At 43.5% G+C, this 20,399-nt stretch overlaps 1 protein-coding gene across 4 annotated transcripts in view; it reads left to right on the top strand.

Moving 5' to 3' along the window:
• The window catches only part of Ap2b1 (adaptor related protein complex 2 subunit beta 1), a 111,933-nt gene that overhangs the window by 86,685 nt on the left and 4,849 nt on the right, over positions 1-20,399 (top strand). For all 4 annotated transcript variants that reach the window (XM_048437816.3, XM_048437818.3, XM_048437814.3 and 1 more), the window contains 3 exons: positions 9,268-9,352; positions 10,201-10,287; positions 17,944-18,098. In XM_048437816.3, coding sequence (XP_048293773.1) covers positions 9,268-9,352; positions 10,201-10,287; positions 17,944-18,098 — 327 coding nt within the window. The remainder of the gene's footprint in view (positions 1-9,267; positions 9,353-10,200; positions 10,288-17,943; positions 18,099-20,399) is intronic.

The following is a 20,399-nucleotide window of genomic DNA, read 5'->3' as shown; positions in this document are numbered from 1 at the left end:
AAACCAGTGTCTGTCTCATTGAAACCAATGTCTATCTACTTTACAACCTTAATCTTCTCCTTGGTATTTTGGAATTTAATCTATATACATTCTAACCCGTAGTCTAAATGACTTGAGAGTTTCTTTGAGAATAGATTAGATAACTCTCATGGCAGAATGAGGACGACATGAGTCCCCATTCTTAAAACAAGGCCTACGAAAGAGATTGGCTCCTAGGAGTTTCTTGTACTTTTAAATATCAGAAATAATTTGTCCTAGTTGAGGATTTTGAGTTTTAGGAGTCATGGGGGAGATGTCCGTTCAAAGCTTCTATTTCTGTCAAAACTACAAGTGTAGTGCTTGTTGTTGCCATGGTGCTTTGACCTAGGACCTGGAACCTCTGCGTCTGTCAGGAGAAGAACCTGCCATGCTTTCCCTTTATAGGGTTCCCATTCACATCCTCTTGACAGTGGATAATAGCCAGCGTCTCCCGAGCGTCAACAGGTAGAGCCTTTAACGGGGTACCCAGCAAGTTGGTACGGTCTGAGCGCTACTCAACTCACATGAATTCTGACCTATTGGATGATCACAAAACGAATACGGAAAGAGGGTTATTTCTAGCTCATCATGGGGTTAAAGAGTAACTACCTTGTGGCAGAAAATGCATTGACCTTTTCTGTGAGAATTTTATGACTATGTCTGCTACATTTTGTTGTGCCCAGACATTGTCAGCAGTTGCAGATAGCTCTGCTTTTTCAGGAATCTCTGAAGATTCCTCCATAATTCACTGATCAACAAACAGGCTTTAAGGCAGAAGATAACATTTAAACTGAAGGTAGAAGACAGTTTGGGCATTGACCAGGAATGAAGAAAGCTGAAGGACAGATGAACTCTGGCAGCTAACAGAAAAGGCCATTTCTGCCTGAGTCTCAGATGACATGTATCACACTTAGAATCTGTGCCGATAAAAGCCTGTCACTTGGAGCCATTCCCCTAGGATCTGTTGACTAGGTTGTGTGGCACTTTAAAAACACATCTGAATCATCAGTCCTTGGAGAACTGGAGATGGTTGGCGTCATTGCCGGGTCCTAACTTGGACCAGTCTGCAAATAATCTTTCCAGAAGCTAAATGGAGAAAAGGAATAAAAAGAAAAAATATTCTTCAGAGACTTGGAAAGGTCACATGTGACGTCATGAAGAGTGAATGAGATCATCTCAGGGGTAAGCCCTGTGTGGCTCAACTGGGTCCTGTGGTAGTGGTTGCCTCCTTTGGTTACCTGTGGTGAGAGGTATCATAAGAGGCCCCATTTGCCAGAGTTCAGGCTGGGTTCATTTTATACCTTTTTATAGTACTTTTAAATACACTGGAACACAGAATATTAATTTAGGCTGCTTATCTCCAGCTGTGCCACCATAAAGAGGCTGCAGCTACTGCAGCAGGCCTCCTATGCTATGGAAAGAAAGTAATTGCTGGGTGCAGGCTGACACTGACAGGCTACTCTTTCCCCAGCAGGCCCTGAAAGTACCTTTAAAAAAGCATTATTATGGCTAGTGAGCATTTTTAGCTCACTTTTGTGTTTCAGAGTGCCTCATAATAATCATTTCTATTTGTTTTTCCTGTTGATGTCCCTAAGAAGGAAGCAGGTTCATACTGTTTATGGCCACATGTTGCATATGGTGTGTATACCAGAGGAAGGCAAGCCTCTCCTGTACCATCTGTGGCCTGCTTTGGGCAGCCTCAGAGCCGTAGCTGAAGTGGGCATTCTGTTCCTTTGCTCACTGAACCCATTTATTTAAAGCCATTTTATTATTGGGAATGTGAATATTGTGAGCTTTATGCTCCTTTTAACTACAGTTTACATAAGAAATGTGTTTTATGCGGTGCATTTACACAGGTGAAATTGGAGATTAAATATTACTTACTGTTTATGAGCTGCGCTGCACAGTGATATTCTCTGTTTTGCTTATTTTTTTAAGGCATGGCCTTGCTTATGTAGTCCAAGCTAGCCTCCTACCTGTGATCCTCCTGCTCCCACCTCTTGGAGACTGGGATTACAGGCATGCTCCATATGTCTGGCTGCTTTGTTGTATATTTTTAATATAGAAATAGAATATATAGGGGCTGGAGAAATGGCTCAGTGGTTAAGAGCACTGACTGCTCTTCCAGAGGACCCGGGTTCAGTTCCCAGCACCCACATGGCAGCTCACAACTGTCTGAAAATCCAGTTCCAGGGGACCTGACACCTTCACACCAATGCACATAAAATAAAAGATAAATAAATCATAAAAATTTTAAAAGGAGAAATAGAATAGAATATATATATATATTCTATATGTTTTTCAAGACAGGATGTCTTTGTGTAACAGTCCTGGAACACTTAGACCAGGCTGGCCTTGAGCTCACAGAGATCCACCTCTGTCTACCTCCTGAGTGCTGGGATTAAAGGCATCTACTCCACACTCACATGGGTACTGAGAATCCTGTAGTAAACAAAAGACAAAAATTCCTACATATAATTCGTGTTTTACTGCGAGAGGTACGATCAAGCCAACAAATAAATGTTAAAAAGAAAACTGAAAAGCATGTGGGACAGGAAAGAGGACAGTGAAAAAATAATGGGATTGGAGGGGTGATCTGTTACTGTCATAATACATGGTCTGGAAGACCCACCTGCTGAGATCAGCTGTGATTAACGCAGAGCCCTGAGGAAGTAGTAAACCATGCAGATATCTGGAGGAAGAAACAGCAAGTGCAAAAGCAAGAAGTTGGAAGCTGCGGGCTAGGCTGTGTGCAAAGAACAGAAAGTGTCTGGAAGTGCAAGGGGGGAACCGTCATAGGGTTAATGGGACCAGATTATAGCAGTTGTATTCTGAATGAGATGGAAAGCCATTGAAAGTTTGAACAGAGAAGTACTTGCCAGCCTTCCTACTCTTTAAAATCCTTCTGGCTTCCATATGGAAAATAAACTAGGGAGGCTGAGTGTGAAGGGGAGTTGCAGGCAGATGAGTGGAAGCAAGTGCAGAAATAGGAAGATGCCAAAAGGTTCTCTGTGTTCTGTTTATTGAGTTTGAAATGACAGCTGGGCTGGAGAGAGCTCGGTGGTAGAGAGTGCAGACCCGCGTTTGGTTCCCAGCATCCATGTCAGGTAGCTCACAAGCTCCTTTAACTCCAGTTCTAGGGAATCAATGCCTCTGGCCACCATGGGCACCCACACAAATGTGCATAAAACCGCACCCAGACACACATAAATACATAATAGTTTAAACTGTCCTTTAAAACTATGATTGTAGGAAGGTGGGCTTAATAGTGATCCCAGCACTTGGGTAGCAGAGGTAAGAGGACATAGCAAGCCCCAGGCTAGCCTGGGCTACATAATTAGACCCACTATCTTATAAAAATCCTTTTTTGTTTCTTAAGTTGTAATGGTTTATGCCCATCTCTCCAGGAGTCAGAGGTAGGGGGTCAGGAGTTGAGGATCCAGTCTGAGCCATACAGCAAGATTCTGTGTTTAAAACAATGTAAGCCTGGGTGTTGCTCAGTCTTAGAGCGCTTGCCTAGCATGCAGAGGGCTCCTAGATTCAACATCCAGCATCCTAAAGAAAAGGAAGTGGGAGAGGAAAAAAGAGAGGCTAGGTTCTGGGAGAGAGCTCAGCAGATAGGAGTACTTGTTGCTCTTGAAGAGGCCTGAGGCTCCATTCCCAGCACTCACTTAGTGACTCGCAGCCATTTGTAACTTCAGTTCCAGGCAGTCCAACTCCGTCTTCTGACTTCTGCAGGCCCCAGACATTCACATGATGTACAGACATGCATGCAGGTGAAGCACCCATACACATGAGATTATCTCAAAGAAGGGGACTGGTTCTGTTTATAAAGGATGGTTGGCATATCCATGGAGCATCCAGCTTGCTTTTTTTTGTTTGTTTGTTTAGTTTAGTTTTTTTTTTTTTCAGACAGGGGCTCACTATATATCCTTGGCACCTAGAAGTCACTCTGTAGACCAAGCTGCTCTCGGATTCACAGAGATCTTTCTGCCTCTGCCTCTGCCTCCCAGGTGCTAGGATCAAAGGTGTGCGCCACCACCGTCGGAGTATCTAGCATTCTGTAGAGTGCAGTCTACTACCTTAAGTGCTAGACAGTGCTTAAGCTCTGATCTCAAACTGAAAGAACCACCACCATCATCTCTCCCCCAACCCTGGGCCACATTGAGAGTCTGTGTTCCTGAGATCTTACTGATGTTTTTGTTACACATATGAATGTTAGGAATGAAGTGCAAAGGAGGGAAACAACTGAACACACCAGGGTGCTGGTTCATTTGTGTAACGTCCTTTCCTTCATTTCATCCAACAATAGTGATGGAACCAGGCCATGTGCTGGTAAAAGTGAGCTGCCCAGCACCCTCAGCTGTCTTGGCAGTGGCCCTACGTAAATGAGCGTACATTCTTCACTGCAGTAGTAGTGTGTATACTGGGCACTGGTAGGGGCTGAGGACTTCCTGAAAATTTAAGACTGAACTGAGACTTACAGTTAGGTGAGTTAGACAAAGCTTAAGGAAAAGGATGTATCGGGCATAAAGAAGAGCACATGAAAGTGCAGAGCTGTGAGTTTCAGTACTGGGGACAAGAAGTAATTTGGATTTGGTCGAAGTGAAGGAAATAGCCCGGAAAGGTAAACAAGAGGTGGATCCGTGGGAGCATTGAGCCCTGAAATGAATGCAGTTCTACCTAATGGTAAAAGTGAAAACTGCAAAAGTATAGATTTTTTAAAACTAAAATAAGATTAAAACATTTCCCCAGCAAATAATTTCCCCTTGTGCAGTTGTTCCTAAAAGATGGTCTCTTACCAAGTCACAGTAAAATCTTGGTTGGCTTAAGCAAACAGTTTGCCAGTAAGCTCTTTAAAACTATCTGATCCCTATGTAGAATAATAGTAATACTAAAATCTCAGATAATCCAATGTGGTTATCCTTAATTATATATTTAAAAAACTCAAAAATCAAAACAGGGCATAAGGTAGTGAAAGATGTAGCTCGAACTCTAATTGGTCTTAATAATAAAAACCCAGAGTCCGATATTAGGGGGTAAAAACTGAGAGATCAGAGAAGCAGAGCAGCCAGCCACTGGAGAGACCTTTTACCTCTACCACATCCTCAGACCAAAGGGGCGATCCTGTCCTCAGACTGCACCCTCAGACGGCAGCTGTCGCCACCAAACCTCAGACTACGTCTGAGCTTGTCTCCTCCCATCTTATATTCCTCTTTCCACTCAACCATTTCACTCCAGTCCTCACCTCCCTAGTGCCGGGATTAAAGGTGTGGGATCCCAAGTGCCGGGACCCTCTTTGTGTGAGTTCTGTTTCTCTTTTAGACAGATTCAGGCTTGTGTAGCCCAGGGCGACCTTGAACTATTAGAGATCCATCTGCCTCTGTCTCCCAAATCCTGGGATTAAAGATGTGTGCCACCACTGCCCTAGCCTCTAGTGGCTTAGCTCTGTACTCTGATCTTTAGGTAAGCTTTATTTGATAAAACACAAACCAAATATCACTACAGAAAGTTGTTTTCTATTGTCACGCATTCACCATTGGGCTTGAGAGTTAGACAGCATTCTGTGTGCTTAACAAATATGAGCTCATCTTTATGACAACCCTGTGAATAATGCTTCTGGTCTTTTTGTGGACAGGAAATTATTCTGGATATTGTTTGCTCCTCAGTCACACAGAAAGCAGGTGTCAGAGTTAGAATTTGAAACCCATTGTTCTGATTCCCAAGACTTTGCCAGCAGTGTTTGCTGCCTTTGATTAGAGGATCTGCTCACAGAATTATTCTAGAGCAGATGTTTTGGGGCAGTCTTGGGGGAAGATGAGAACCCTGTATTGTATGTCACAGAGTGGCAGAGGGTTCCTGGCTTTCATCTGCTTAAGAGGTCCAGGCAGTAACCAAACGGTTTAGCCTGCTGACCTCAAGGAGCATCTTCTGGCCTCGCACTGCCGTCAGGCTGTGACTGGAATAAGCACTCTCAGGACAGGTGTTTAGGAGCTCACTCAGCCTCCTTCAAAAATACTGCTGTATAGTAGTGCTCTTTCTAGATGCTGTTTCCAGAGTTAGAGGCTGTCATTCTGTCACATAGAGCAGATCCCTAGTGTCCATTGTGAAAAGCCTGTCAAGATAGTTCCAAGAAAAGCCCTTGGTTAAGAATCACTATCCCCTGCAGAGATAACCATTGTATTTTCTCTATTTTTAGTTTTATCGCAAGTGCTTGGAAAATAGTGAACACCCATAAATCTTTAAACTGACGCATTGTGAGATCTGACTGCTTTATATTCAAGGATGACAGTAATAATAGTCCCTAGTGCTCATGAAGCCCTCCGTCTCCCCAGTTCTTACTTGTATGCCCTTTCCAGAGCCAGGCACTGTCATGAGATCTTTTCGAGGGCATAATTTGAAGAAAGACATTCCTTTTCTCTAATTCTTCTGCTGAGAATCAGGTGAATTCGAGATTAGCTCTCTTCCGGAAGCTACGGCTGGCTTACGTCTCTGGAAGTGGTGTTTCAGTGCAATCAAGAGTGCTTCACACCCTTTCTGACATTTTGTTCCTGCTTTAACCAGCAGGCTTGGTCTCTCTGAGAGTCAGCCTGTGTGGTATAGGTCAGAAACTTTTATGCTTAGGAATTGGAAGGTTAGCACAGCTTACCAAGAAAGTAATTGAAGGAATTCTGAGAGATCAGAGAGACTGTATCAAGGAGGCATACCCTGGTAATGATGGAGGAGGAGGCAACGGTGCTCTGTAAGTTCAGAAAGATGAATTGGGAAGGAATGTAAGAGCTGCAGGTTTCAGAAAGAAGTTTCTTCTATCACATAGCCACAGTTTTGGTGAAGTTTGGGTGTGTAGTTTAGGTAGAAAAGAGGGGAGGATGGATAGACCAGTGCCTCAATCAACCCATATCAGAGAAGCTTCTTCATGCAGTAGATGGGAACTAACACAGAGACCCACAACTTGACAATGTGCAAGAGTTAGAGACTTCTTAGCACTCGGCCCTCAATGGGATGTCTCCATCAAATTCCTCCCCTCCTCCCCTCAAGGACCAGGGATCCATGAGGAAGAGGAGGCAGAAAGATTGTAAGATCCAAAGGTAATGGATGAATCCAAGGAAACAGTGTTCTCCAGACACACCAGGACTGATGCACATACGAACTCAGAGACTGTGTCAACATACACAGGACCTGCACAGGGTCAAGCCAGATAGGGATCCAGCACTCGGGGAAACGGACATGGAGTCCATTCCTGACCAAGGGGAGGTTATCTACAAAGAGAAATCAATTGTCTTTAATTTAGTGTCTGTCATTTGGATACACCAGTCACACTGTAGGGCAGGCCTATGCCCAGGAATACTCAGCAGACATAGAACTCTGGTACTTTCGTGGGCTTTTTCTTTCATTTTGCTTTGTTTTGGGGGGTTTTGTTTATTTGTTTTTGGGTTGTTTTTTGGGGGAGGGGTGGTCTTGTTGGTCTTTTGCCTGTTGTTTTGATTTTTGTTGTTTCATTTTTGTTTCTCACTTGAGTTTTTAAAACAGAGAGAGAAAAGAAAGTTGGGTGGGTTGGGAAATGGGGGAAAATACATTATGAAAAATTTTTCATAAAAATATGGAAAAGAAGAAAGGGAGAATAGTGGTGTTAGATAAGCACTTTTTCTTTACTTATTTGTTTATTTGATTTGGGTTTTTTGAGACAGGGTCTTTGTAGCTGACTTGAACTCATAGCAGTTCCTTCTATATTGGCTTCCTGGGTGTAGGGATTATAGGCATGAGCTACCACATCCAGTTTCTTTTACTTTTTAAAAGCAAAGTGAGAAAGAAATAGACTTTGTTAATGATCATAGAACTTTACCCAGAGGAACATATTCTGCAGTGCTGGGAACATAGGGAGGAAGTCGCTGGTGGCAGCACGCTGTGGGAGGCAGTGTCTTAGAGCAGCTCCTCTCTCTTGCCACCTCACATGCTCCAGAACCTGCTGCAGGCAGGGGTCAGCATGTCCCCCATGCCCACAATAGAGGAGTGCCCCAAATAAAAGTGCCTGCAGTAGCTTGTTTAAAACAGCACGTGCACACAGAGGAAGACCATAGTCTAGAAGCTTGTGTGTGTGTGTGTGTGTGTGTGTATAAAGAAAAGAAAAACCACTTCTTTGCTTAAAGGCTTGTCATTGTAACCATGAAGTTTACCAGCAATTGAGCCCGATATGCTTCTTTATGGTAGGACCTAAGAAATAGGTCTTATCAAACCCATCTCTTGGAAAAGTTACAAGGTGTTGTGGCCTCTAGTTTTTGAGGAGGAAAAAACATAATCAAGACTGAATTGAAAATCAGACAAGTTTGAGTTTGAATCCTGGTACAGTCTTTATGACCTGTCCCGGGTCATCCCTTTTCCTTTCTTTAGTTTCCTTATCTATAAAACAAGAAGGGAATGGTAGCTACTTTGCTTAGTTAGTTGTAAAGAATAGAAATGTCACCAGGGAAGAGGGCTAGAGGATGGTTTAATAAGAGAACTGAATCCATCTTCAGAACCTATATAGAAATTCAAGGTGTTGTAGTAGGTGCATGGCCAAGGCAGAGACGGGAGGGTCCCTGGGGCTCGCTGGCCAGCTGGCCTGCTCTGATTGGTGAACTGTAGGCCAATGGAAGAACCCGTGTCAAAGGAGGCAGATAGTGTTTTTCAGTATGATACCCAGAAGTTACCCTCTGACCTCTGCACATTCATCATAGTAGCCCTGTGCATACACAAGCACTCAGAACTTTAGTTTTTTAAAGTTGAAAAGACACAACTGCAGAGATTATTCTTTGTCTAGAGCAGTGGCTCTCAACCTTCCTAAAGCTGCAGCCCCTTATTACAGTTCCTCATGTTGTGATGACCCTCAACCATAACATTATTCCATTGCTACTTCAAAACTGTAATTTTGATACTGTCATGAGTCATAATGTAAATAGCTGATATAAAGGATATCTGATATGCAATCCCTGTGAGAGGGTAGTTCAGTCGTCAAAGGGGTTGTGACTCACAGGTTGAGAACCTCTGGTCTGAAGGGTATCCCATAGATGGTCCTCCTAAAGAAAGATTGCTTACAGGTGGTCACAGTTATGAGTGAGGATGATGTGCTTTGCAGCGATAGGCTGGTGTGTGATGATTGGGAGGCCTGCTCTGACTGAAATAGGAAGTAGATTTCTAGACACACACCTGTTCTCCTCCTACTACCTGGCTCCTTATTGATGTCCGCATTTTTCCATTTTGCTCTCCTGCCAGGTGGCTGTTAAAAACAATATTGATGTCTTCTACTTCAGCTGCCTCATCCCACTCAATGTGCTTTTTGTAGAAGATGGCAAAATGGGTAAGTGTGTCCTCCTGTCCTACTAAATATACCTTTGGCCATCATCTGAATGGCAAGCATAACATAGCTCTAGAAGTACAGACCATTTTGAAATTTTTAAATGGCATTAGGATATTCTAAAACCCCAATAAATAATTGATCACTGTCAATCATTTGTCCGTCGCTGTTCTTACTCTGCCATCCCAAATCCCAGAGCCACTTAGCCGACTGACCCAGCCACCCCACACACAGGTGAGAGGATTGAGGACAGCTGTGAACTTGGTCTTTGTCATTATCCGTGTGTTTGTGGGCAAAATGTTTGGCCTCTGTTTTGGTTTCTACCTTTGCAAAATGAAAGTCATTTTTTATGAGTTAGTGATATAGTATGTAAATTTAGCACTTATTTGACCCTGAGTTCATAGTAAGATAAGAATTCAGTAATTTGTAATAAACCATTAGTCTCCTTTCCTACCCCAAGGCTTTTCCCTTTCCTTACTTAAGAAACTACCATCCAGCCAGGTGTAGTGGTGCACCCCTTTAATCCCAGCACTCAGAGGCAGAGACAGAAGGATCTCTGAGTTTGAGGCCAGCCAGGGCTACACAGAGAAGCACTGTCTGGAAAAAAGAAAGGTCACAAGATGTGCCTAAAATTCCCCGAGTAGGACTACAAGGAGCCAAAGCTAAACTTTAAATGCAAACTTTTTTCCAGTGTCTTTTAGTTCAGCAGTAAGGGCCTAGTATACAGCACCATTGCACATCATAAACTTTGCTCCAATCCTAGCCTGCTCCTAGCAAGCCAAAGGAAAACTGGTAGAAGTATCAGGGAGTAGAATACTGACGTATCCCCTCTTCTCCCTTTCCCCATACAGAACGCCAGGTCTTCCTTGCAACATGGAAGGATATTCCCAATGAAAATGAACTTCAGTTTCAGATTAAGGAATGTCATTTAAATGCTGGTAAGTAATACTTCTTGATTCATTTCCATCTTAGTCAAATTAAATGTTTAAAATTTTTCTTTGCTGTCCCCACTTCTTTTTGCATTTAACATGATTCTAATGGGTTCATGTTACATATATTACTTTGCAAATCTCTCTTAAATACTTGGCATGTTATCCAGACATGGTGGCATACACCTGTAATCAAAGATCTCAGGAGGCCGAGACAAGAGGATTACAAATTCCAAGCCAGTCTTGGCTACATAATGAGCCCATCTCCTTTTAAAAACACATACACATATAAACAATGTGTCCGGAAGTTTTCCTGGTGAATGGATTAATTCTAGCACTTGAATCAGAGGCTGGCAGATCTCAGGAGTTAAAAGGCAGCCTGGATATCTACACAATGAGTCCCAGGCCAGCCAGCACTATACAGTGAGTCTTTGAGTCTTTCTCTCTCTCAAAACACAAAAACAACCAAACCAAAAAAAAAAAAAAAAAAATCAAAAATATGGGATATTGTGATATAAATCACTGAATTACTTATAAGCTACAAGATTAATAGATTTAAAATAAAGAAACTAGCCCCAACTTATAGAAGATCCCATGTTTGCTCTCAGCACTGCAAAATGTAGAAAAGTATGAAAGAAACAAAACACGAACCATGTAACTGGCCCATGTACTATACTAGTCCTTCAGTAGCAGAAGAAGTAAATGTCAGTCATGTTACTTAAGTATCCTCAGCATCAGGTCATTAAAGTGGTACTTGAGGATAGCCACCTCCACAGAATGGAAAGACTTCCATCTCTCAGGTCAGTGTTTGGCATTGGAGAAAAGGATCTGAGAACCTGTATTTAGAATTCTATTTATAAATAAAGCATTTATCGTGGTTGATTAAAGCCTGGCTGATAACCTTTACTGTTCTCCCTTTTGTCAACTTTCAGATAATGATAATAACCTTTTAAATCACCATTAATCCCTAAACCCTTTTGTAGTTAATTTTGTTGCTATTGTAAAATACAAAAAGAGGTAATCCAAGAGGAGAGACAACAGCAGCTGTCTGTCCCTAGGGCCTTGTGTGACTGGAATGTTTGTTGTCCAGAATACTGGCTTTTGTAGCAGCCTTCCTTCCCCTCCTGTGCAGCACCTTCCTCACTGACCCCTCGCTTCCTCCTCTGCACAGTGTTGGTCCTCCTTGTGGGTCTTCACCATTCTCCATTGCGCTTGGAGCAGAGCATTTGAGGAAGGAGACGGACAATATGCAGTACAGAAAGAAGAAAAAGCTCTCACTGTCTTGTCATTTCTATTTTACATTTTTAATTTTAGATTTTTGGGTCTCTGTGTTGTATTTTTCTTCTGTACTCAGACAGATCTTTATATGTAGGGCTTTTGAAATCCAAATGTTATCAGCATCTTCCTGTGCTGACTCTCAAATGTGCTGGTCCAGTTGGGCCTCCGAGACATTTTGGAAGATAAATGCCTGCTTGAGGCCTCAGACATAAAAGACAGCCGGCATCCTTTGAGCATAGACACTGCAGATAGAGCTTGGCTGTGATAAGAGTTACCTCCTTACCTCACATCTGTGCCCCTTGGAGAGGGTGTGAGGAGACTCTCAGTTTGGTTTTGTGGGTTTTTAAGTTGCCAGCTGAAGTTCGCCAATGAGTTACGGTGAACCGTATTTGGTGAGCGCAGAAGCGCTTCACAGAAGGAACTGTTCTGTGGGAAATGGGAACCCTCAGCCGACCGACCATAGATAGAGTCCATGGTGCTGATGGCAAAACCCAGAGAATCAGCCTCTGCACTCCATGCCACAGAGACACAGCTGTCCCTTAATAAAAGGTGGAGAAGTTTTCCTGGAGTGGTTAAGGTTGGAAAATGCACCTTATGGCATGCCTGTGTGTGCACACACTGAGAGCTCTGCTAAGTCCTACATTCGAAAACCTGTCCCACTCAGTGTTCCACTAACGTATTTGCTTGTAGAACTACAGGTCCTAGGTGCTTGCTGCTGACTTTCCCTATAGAGAGTAGGAAACAGCCAGAGTAATTGGAAAGCAGTTTTGGTTTTAGGGGTCCTGTGTGTAAAGAATGTGTATTTGCACGGGGAATTTGATTCACCAAGAACTTTAGATTGGCATGCCAAAATACTAAAAAGAAAAGAATGCCCACTGCACCAGAGCATGGGGCCTTTTTCTCAGGGAGGCTGTTTGCTCTGATACAGTCCCCACAGCAGACTCAGTTATGAAAACCACCCTGGCCTCACACTAGTTCCTCTGTGTGTGTGTGTTCCAAATGCTATTGAACCAGTTTCCTGGTGGCACATATTGTGGCAGTGGGGCAGGTGGAACATAAAGAAAAACAGCCAGTTTGTCTTCTCCAGCTGCCCAAGGCCATTTTCCTTGCTAAATCGCTGCTTATCTTGCAAGACCACTTTGTTCAGCTAATCCCTTCTAACTGTTCCTTGTCTCCACCCTGCTGCATGGAAGGCCCTGGCCTTTCCATGTCCTCCCCGTCTTGAGGACTCTATTAACAGAGCCTATGCAGGTTTGCTGCCTTCTGATTCAACACCCTGTGTCTAGCTGAAAGCTAAAAATACCATCCTTTCCAGCTGATCTTCCTAATCACAATAGCAGCAGCACTTAAAATAGACCTTCTGTGCTAGCGAAGACATTTGACAGATGGAAGGAACACTCTGGGCTCCAGGAAGTCACAGCCTTACAGGACTCACCAGCTTAGCAGTGAGATTTTCTGTCTGTTCTCTGATCTCTTTCTAGAGAAGAAAGAACCCTCCACAAGTCTTAATAATCAGACCTTAATAAAGATGTCTCGGGTGGTCTTGTTGATGGTATTGCTGTTTGTTGTAAATACTAGAAGATTTTAGGCTAAAAAGGCACCAACGGACAAGACTCCTGTTTCCCAACAGCAAACATTCAGACATTGCTACAGGTGTCTTTTTCTTCTTCTTCTTTAATTTTGAGACAGGATCTCACTGTCTCACTATGTAGCCCTGGCTGTCCTGTAGATCCAACTGTCCTCAAACTCAGAGATCCACATGTCTCTGCCTCCTGAGTTCTGGAATTAAAGGCGTGCGCCACTACCACCTAGCCATATCGTACCTTTTAGCTACATTTGGGATTATTACATATCTTGAAACACTACCTAATGCACAGTAGGTAGGTACATTTCCATCCATAATCTAAAAAGGGGTGCTTATAGCAAGCAGTTTTGCAAGCCTGTTGTTTACTATACTCAAACACCTGGTATGTATCTTCACTTGTCTGGCACTGTGTGAAAAGCTATTTTTTTAGGCATGGCCACTAAGTGAGAATGAGTTAGATTTCTGTTTTATTGTGGTTTTCCTATGCTTTGGGACATTTCAAAAACAAACTTTCCTAATTGGCACTTAACAGTAGTTTTTTCCCCCCAGATGATTTTCCCAGTCATTTTCAGCATTCTTCTTCTGAAACGTCCTTTTCAGATGAGCAATTTTGAACTTGCTGATCAGTTCCCCAAAGGGACCCAAGTGTAGATTTCCACCATCCACTTTATAGTCCTTCTTTGCTCTTATCGCTGACAAAATTGTGACCTTAGCTAAAGAGTAAAGCTGAGAGAAGGAAGACCACACCCGCACCTTTCAAGACCCCAAACACACAGTGAAAGGAAGAAAAAGAACAAGAAGAAATGACATCTTGAAGCAAGCACAATCGTATTTGACCATCACCCTACTTTGGGACAGATCTCAGTACCTTGGCCTGAGCTAGCATCATTTGTAGACACGGAAGCTGTTGACATCACACCTCCTTCTCACCATCTCCCAGTGTCCAGACTCTGGTCCGTCTGCCAGTAGTTCAAGTGTACAAGACACTGTGATAGCCTAAGAGGTCTGCTCCAGTGTGGCTGGAAGCTGCCTAACATTTGCTCTCACGACATCCTTTCCTCCTCAGGCTCCTGGGTGGAGATTGAGGTGTGCATCACCAGCATTTGCCTCCCTCAGTTGGTACACTTAGCAGAGTAAATATCTTTCAGTCCTTAAATCCTCAAGCTCAAACCTAAAGCTTCAGTGATAGGCTCTGGGTTCAGTGTGTTAATACTGCAAAAAGTAAATTTAAAAGTATGTGGGTGTGGTGACTTGTGTCTGTAATCCCAGCACTGGGGAGATGGGAATAGGTCACTGCAAGCTAGAAGCCAGTCTGATTTACACAGCCCAGGGTATATAATGAATCCCCACCCCCAAAACAAATAAACACACACCTTTAATAATAATAATATGGTTTAAATGAATAGATAGAAATATAAAAGTTGGCTCGTAAGTACCCTTTTTCCATTCAGCCTTCTGATAGAAGTCACAGTACATGCATCCATTCAGCATGAGCCGAGCCCTGTTCCTTTCCCGTCATCTGTTACACAAATGGTGAGAACACAAGAAGTCTGCAGGCATCTGGGCCTCGATACATGGATCAAATGAATGTAGGCCTATGCAACAAGACTGCTCAACAAAGGCACCCGCCTTCCTGGGAAGTAGGCAAGCACCTTGAAAGTTAGGAAAAGCTTTTGCTACTTAAAGCAAGTCCCTGTGTGTTAAAGACTGTCTTTTCAAAAAGCATTAGCCAAACTCCAGCTGGAAATGTTGCTTAGCAACCCATTAAGTTGCAAGAGCACTTCACTGTAGGAACCAGAGTGATAGCAAGAGCTGTCTCCCCCACCACAAGATGATTGCAGAGTTTATCGAGGCTCCCTCCTCCAGCAGTATTGCATAGTACTACCCTGAGATAGACTTTCTGTCTGGAATAAAACCCATCCCTCCCTTTGCCTCCCTTCCCCCCTCCTTTCTTTCTTTTTTATGGATATGGGTGTTTTGCGTGCATATAAATCTGTACCACATGCATGCCTGATGACCTCAGAGGCCAGAAGAGGGCATCAGATTCCCTAGACCAGAAGTTCTCAGCATGTCGGTCATGACCCCTTTAGGAGTTGAATGACCCTTTCACAGGGGTGGCATACCATATACTCTGCATATCAGATATTTATATTAAAATTTGTAACAGTATCAAAATTACCCTTATGATTTAGCAACAAAATAAATGGTTGGACGGTGGTGGCACATGTATCCCAACACTCGGGAGGCACAGGCAGGCAGATCTCTGAGTTAGAGGCCAACCCCGTCTACAGAGCTGGTTCTAGGACAGCCAGGGCTACATAAAGAAACCCTGCTGTGGGAGCTTCTTCCACTCCTTCAGCCAATAGCCTTTAAGATACCAACCCACTTGGGCGTAGTCTCTTATACTATAAATGTAGCTGTAAAGCCTGCTCTTGCTGTCTTGCTTCTGGCTCTCGACCTGTTCATGTTTATGTAGGATAGTGATCTGTAAGTCTCCCCTAAATAAATAACCCTTATTATACAAAATTCTGAACTAGTGTGGAATTATTTTGTAACTTCCACCATCAAAACCCTGTCGAGAGAGAAAGAGAGAGAGAATGAACGAGGAAGGTTGAGAACCACGGCATTAGACAGTGAGCTAGGGATGAATCCAGGTCTTCTGGCAGAGCAGCCAGTGTTCTTCACTGCTGAGCCTTCTATCCAGCCCCTAAAGCCACTCTTAAGTTGTTACTACTTTTCTTTGATATTAGTGAAAACTTTATAAATAAAAGGCAAAAAGTTAAGTAATAACTGATAATGTTTAGTGAATGAGGCCTTAGCACTGCCGGCCCTGAAGCTACCTGAGATCATAGTGAAAAGGGCTCTAGAAGCTTCTTCTCTCTGAGCAGGTGCTTTAACCCTGGAGCAGCTCTAGCACCTGAGTCAGTACAAAATCTGAATACATATTTACAGATAGTGGTAACGGGTACATGTTGTCCAGATGCTGAGAAAAGCTCATGATAAAAACATGAGGTTGCCTGTGCTAAGATCTTCCCTTTCCCTTGGGCAGAAGGTCACCATGTTTCCTTTTCCTAGAGACCCTACAGGAATACAGCAGACCTTTTTGTGAGAGAGTTTTTAGTTCCTGAACTAGGGTGGGTTATTTGAGGTCTCATCTGGAGCTAATATAATAAGTAACTAGCAAAGAAACTGTGTTTATCCATTATATATTCTCTCTCTCTCTATCTCTCTTTCTCTCTCTCTCTCTCTCTCTCTCTCTCTCTCTCTCTCTGTGTGTGTGTGTGTGTGTGTGTGTGTGTGTGTGTGTGTGTGTGTGTTTGGTTAGCTTTTTTCGAGTGCAGGCATTAAAGGCATGGACTACCACACCAGGCCTGTCATCTCTGTTCTTAGAAGTTTATCTGTCTCTGACTCCAATATCTCACACGACGTTTAATTCTAGACGATCAGGTCTCTGATGCTGTAGTCACAAGAATAAACCCCTTCCCTGAGCTGGTGAGTGCAGAGGCGTGATCCTCGTGGACCAGTCATTTTCATTCAGCTTTAATCCTTCTTGTCTGTCTATCAGACCGTCATATTATCAGACAGAAAACAGAATAAGTTGTGTTAACATTGGTTTGGAGTTACCAGAGGAGATTACACAGTAGAAAGGCCTCAGTTTGACTAAGACCAAGCTAAGTACTCATAGTAATGACTTCTCGGGGCTGTGACAACATCCTCTGGGCAAGGCAACAGAAGAAAGGAAGGGTCTCTTCGGGCTCACAGTCCATCGGTGGAGGAGTCACAGCAGCAGGAGCCTGAGGCAACTGGCCGACACTGAATTCTTGTCTCTTATTAAAACACTTCGTTTCCTTGTTTCTTTGAAAGCATGATTTTCTCTAGCATCTAAAGAATTAATTTGCCTGCTTAAAAAAAAAAAGTTAAGTATCCAGTTTAATAAATCTGACTTGAAAAGGCTTGTGCAGTTCTGCCCTTTTCTAACCCTGGGAAACTGAGACCCAAGTGACTCAGAGTCAAGTAACAGGGACTGGGGAAGCATGCGTCTGACCATCAGTGTAACTGTGCTGGTTGGGGAGCAGTAGTACCTACACCAGTAACACCTGAACCTGAGGACTCCTACTCTCCCCAGCACTTGCTCCTGTGATGCTTGATGTTGTCGATTTGACCTGGCTAGCATCACCTAGAGGCACACCTCTAGACACTCCTGTGAGCAGTTCTCTAAATTAGGTTAGCCTCTGGGCATGCCTGTGTGGGATTATCTGGATTAGTTAATTGACATGGGAAAATCCACCTTAACTCTGTGACACCATTCCTTGGTGTGGAGTCCAGGACTGAATAAAAACTGGAAAGCAGGGAACACAAGCATTCATTCATCCTTTGCTGAAGGAGGGTGCAGCGTCCACCAGCTGCCTTCGGCTCCTGCTGCTGTGACTCCCCACCACGATGGACTGTGAGCGTAAACAGGCCCTTTCTTCTGTTGCTTTGGCCAGGGAATGTTGTCACCGCCTGAAGAAAAGTCATTATTGTGAGTTCTTAGTTTGGTCTTAGTAAATCTGAAGCCTTTCTACTGTGTAATCTTCTTTGGTAACTCTAAACCAATGTTAACACACCTTATAGTGTTTTCTGCCTGATAATATGACAGGCCCTTCATTTTGCCTGTCTGTATTAGAAGAGCCCCCTGAAATGTGTGTGTGGTAGAGTTCATCAGGGAACTCAAGCGTTTGTGATGGCTCACAAGAATGTCGGAGAAGAGAATCCATCTGTCTGAGATTTTCACTAAGTAAGTTTTGGATCTCTGCTTCTAGACACAGTTTCCAGCAAGCTGCAAAACAACAATGTTTACACTATTGCCAAGAGGAATGTGGAAGGGCAAGATATGCTGTACCAGTCCCTGAAGCTCACTAATGGCATTTGGATTTTGGCCGAGCTACGGATCCAGCCAGGAAACCCCAATTATACGGTAAGGCCTTTCCCTGAATGGGTGAGATAGATTAGAGTAAGACATTTCTGCCTTAGTGCCCTACAGAGACCTGGAGCGAGTACCTCTGACCTGAGACACCCAAAAGAAGCATCCAGTAAAGGAGTCCCTAGTTGCCTTTATGAAAGACCACCTCTCCTCACTGTAGTCTTCTGCCACTCAAAACGTAGGGTACTCGGGTAGATCATTTGCCTCTGACAGCAAGGAGGTCTGCAAACCCCTCGCTTCCCTGACACATAGCAGTGCTGCCTCTTCAGCATCAAGTTGGTGCTATAATAAGCTGTCAAGAGAAGTGTCTCTAGCTGGGCATTATGGTGTACACCTTTAATCCCATCATTTGGTAGTCAGAGGCAGGAGGATTGTTGTGAGCGTGAGGCCAGCCATAGCTTCATAGTGAGACCCTGTCTCAAAAAAAAAAATGTTTCTGGAGCCAAGAGATGGCTCAGTGGGTAATGGTGCTTGCTGTGTAAACATAAGGACCTGGGTTCAGATCCTCAGTGCCCACATAAAAGCTGGGCATAACCACACATGCTGTAAAAACCCAGCTTTGCATGAGGAGGAGCAGGAGGATCATTAAAACTTGCTGACCAACCAGCTTCATTCTCTCCCTTCCCCCTCCTCTCTCTTTCACACACACAGTGGTGAGCTCCAGGTTCAGTCAGAGACTTGTGATGGAAAAAATAGAACAGGATGCTCAACACACTCCTGGCTTTTGCACATGGACACACACATGCACACATAACCCCCAAAATAATTTCTACCTGGCTTTAAACTGGACCTTTCCTACTTTTGGAGTTCTTGGCCTTAAGGATGCCTAAACCTAGATGCAACTACTACCTCAAAGTCATGATTTGAACAAGTCACTAATTAATCATTCCTAGCCATGGTTTCCTTAGCCTGGAGGGAAGTCTCCAGCCTGCAGGTTTCCCCTTTGAACCTTGAGGAACCTCCTCCAGTATCCACTGAACTGAAGCAGAAGTTCTGGGATGGCTTCATGCAGCAGAAACCATTGCATTGCTCAACAGCAAAGACTGGTCAGGGGCTGCTTGTGATCTGCACTGGGAAGGTCACTGACAGACCTTGAGATGAGGGAGTGTCTCATTCTCAGGTTAGGCTGCTTTGGAAAATGTGACAGGAAGAAGATTCAACATTGACTAGTTCTGAGGAAGGTGAAAAATCAGACTCAGGGAACCTGTTACTCCTCCAACACCATTCCTTAATTTTAACAGCTCATGTTTATCCTAGAGTACATTTCCCCTGGTGTAAGCTGGAATGCCATGTGTGTGTCTGCTGCTGAGTCGTGTCGACTCGGGCTTTCACGGTCAGCGTCTGTGAGCTTTCCCCAGGAGCTGGACACTCTTCCTGTCCCTGCCACCATCTCTTATCTTTTTTGTTTTGCTTTGCTGTTTATTTTAGTTTTTTCTGGGACAGGGTCTCACAATATAACCCTAGCCATCTTAGAATACATTATATAGGCCAGGCTGACCTCAAACTCACAAAAATCTGCCTGACTCTGCCTCCCAAATGCTGAAGTTAAAGGGAGTTCTGGGATTAAAGGCATGTGCCAACAAACCAGGCTCATCTCTTACTTTTTTCAGAGAGTGGTAATCTATCTTGTCCTTTACCTTAAGTGCCTAGGACAAGAAAACCCTCTGTACTCTTCCAAGACAAGGTCTTGCTGTAAAATTCAGATTTTGTAAAATACCTCCATTTACTTTTCTAAACATTTGCTCAAAATCTGTGTGCATGTGTCTTTTTAACTCACCATTAGTAGTGTATACATTGTTCCATATTGACTAAGTTAAAGAAGCATTTTAGTCCCAGGTTGTAGACAAAGAGATCCTGGTCAAGAATGATGAGAGAGGGGTAGTGAGGTGACTGGGTAGGTAAAGTCACTTGCCACCAAGTCTGATAACTGTTCATTTCCCAGACCTGCATGGTGAAAGGAGAAAACTGGGTCCCACCAATTGTCCTCTAACCACCACAAGTACTGTGGCACACGCACACACCAATATACAAGAATAGTGAGACTAGACCCTGGTGCACAGACCATGATGCCAGCTGTGTGAGAGGCTCAGACAGGAAGATCATAAATTCAAGGCCAAATTGGGCACTCAGAAACTCTGTCTATCTCAAAGAAAAAAGTAAAAATAGGGATGGGGGATATCACTCAATGGTAGATCACCTGTTGGCTAGGGTAGGACCTAGATTCAACCCCTGGTACCAGAAGTGGAGGGAAAAAAGATTTGTTCAAAATCATGGAATTAAAAAAAAAATAGACAG

This window comes from Myodes glareolus, chromosome 9 (assembly GCF_982192425.1).
Source record: "Myodes glareolus chromosome 9, mMyoGla1.1, whole genome shotgun sequence".
Taxonomy (NCBI): Eukaryota; Metazoa; Chordata; class Mammalia; order Rodentia; family Cricetidae; genus Myodes; species Myodes glareolus.
Note: the sequence above shows the minus strand (reverse complement) of the source record. Positions and strands in the feature narration are given on the sequence as shown.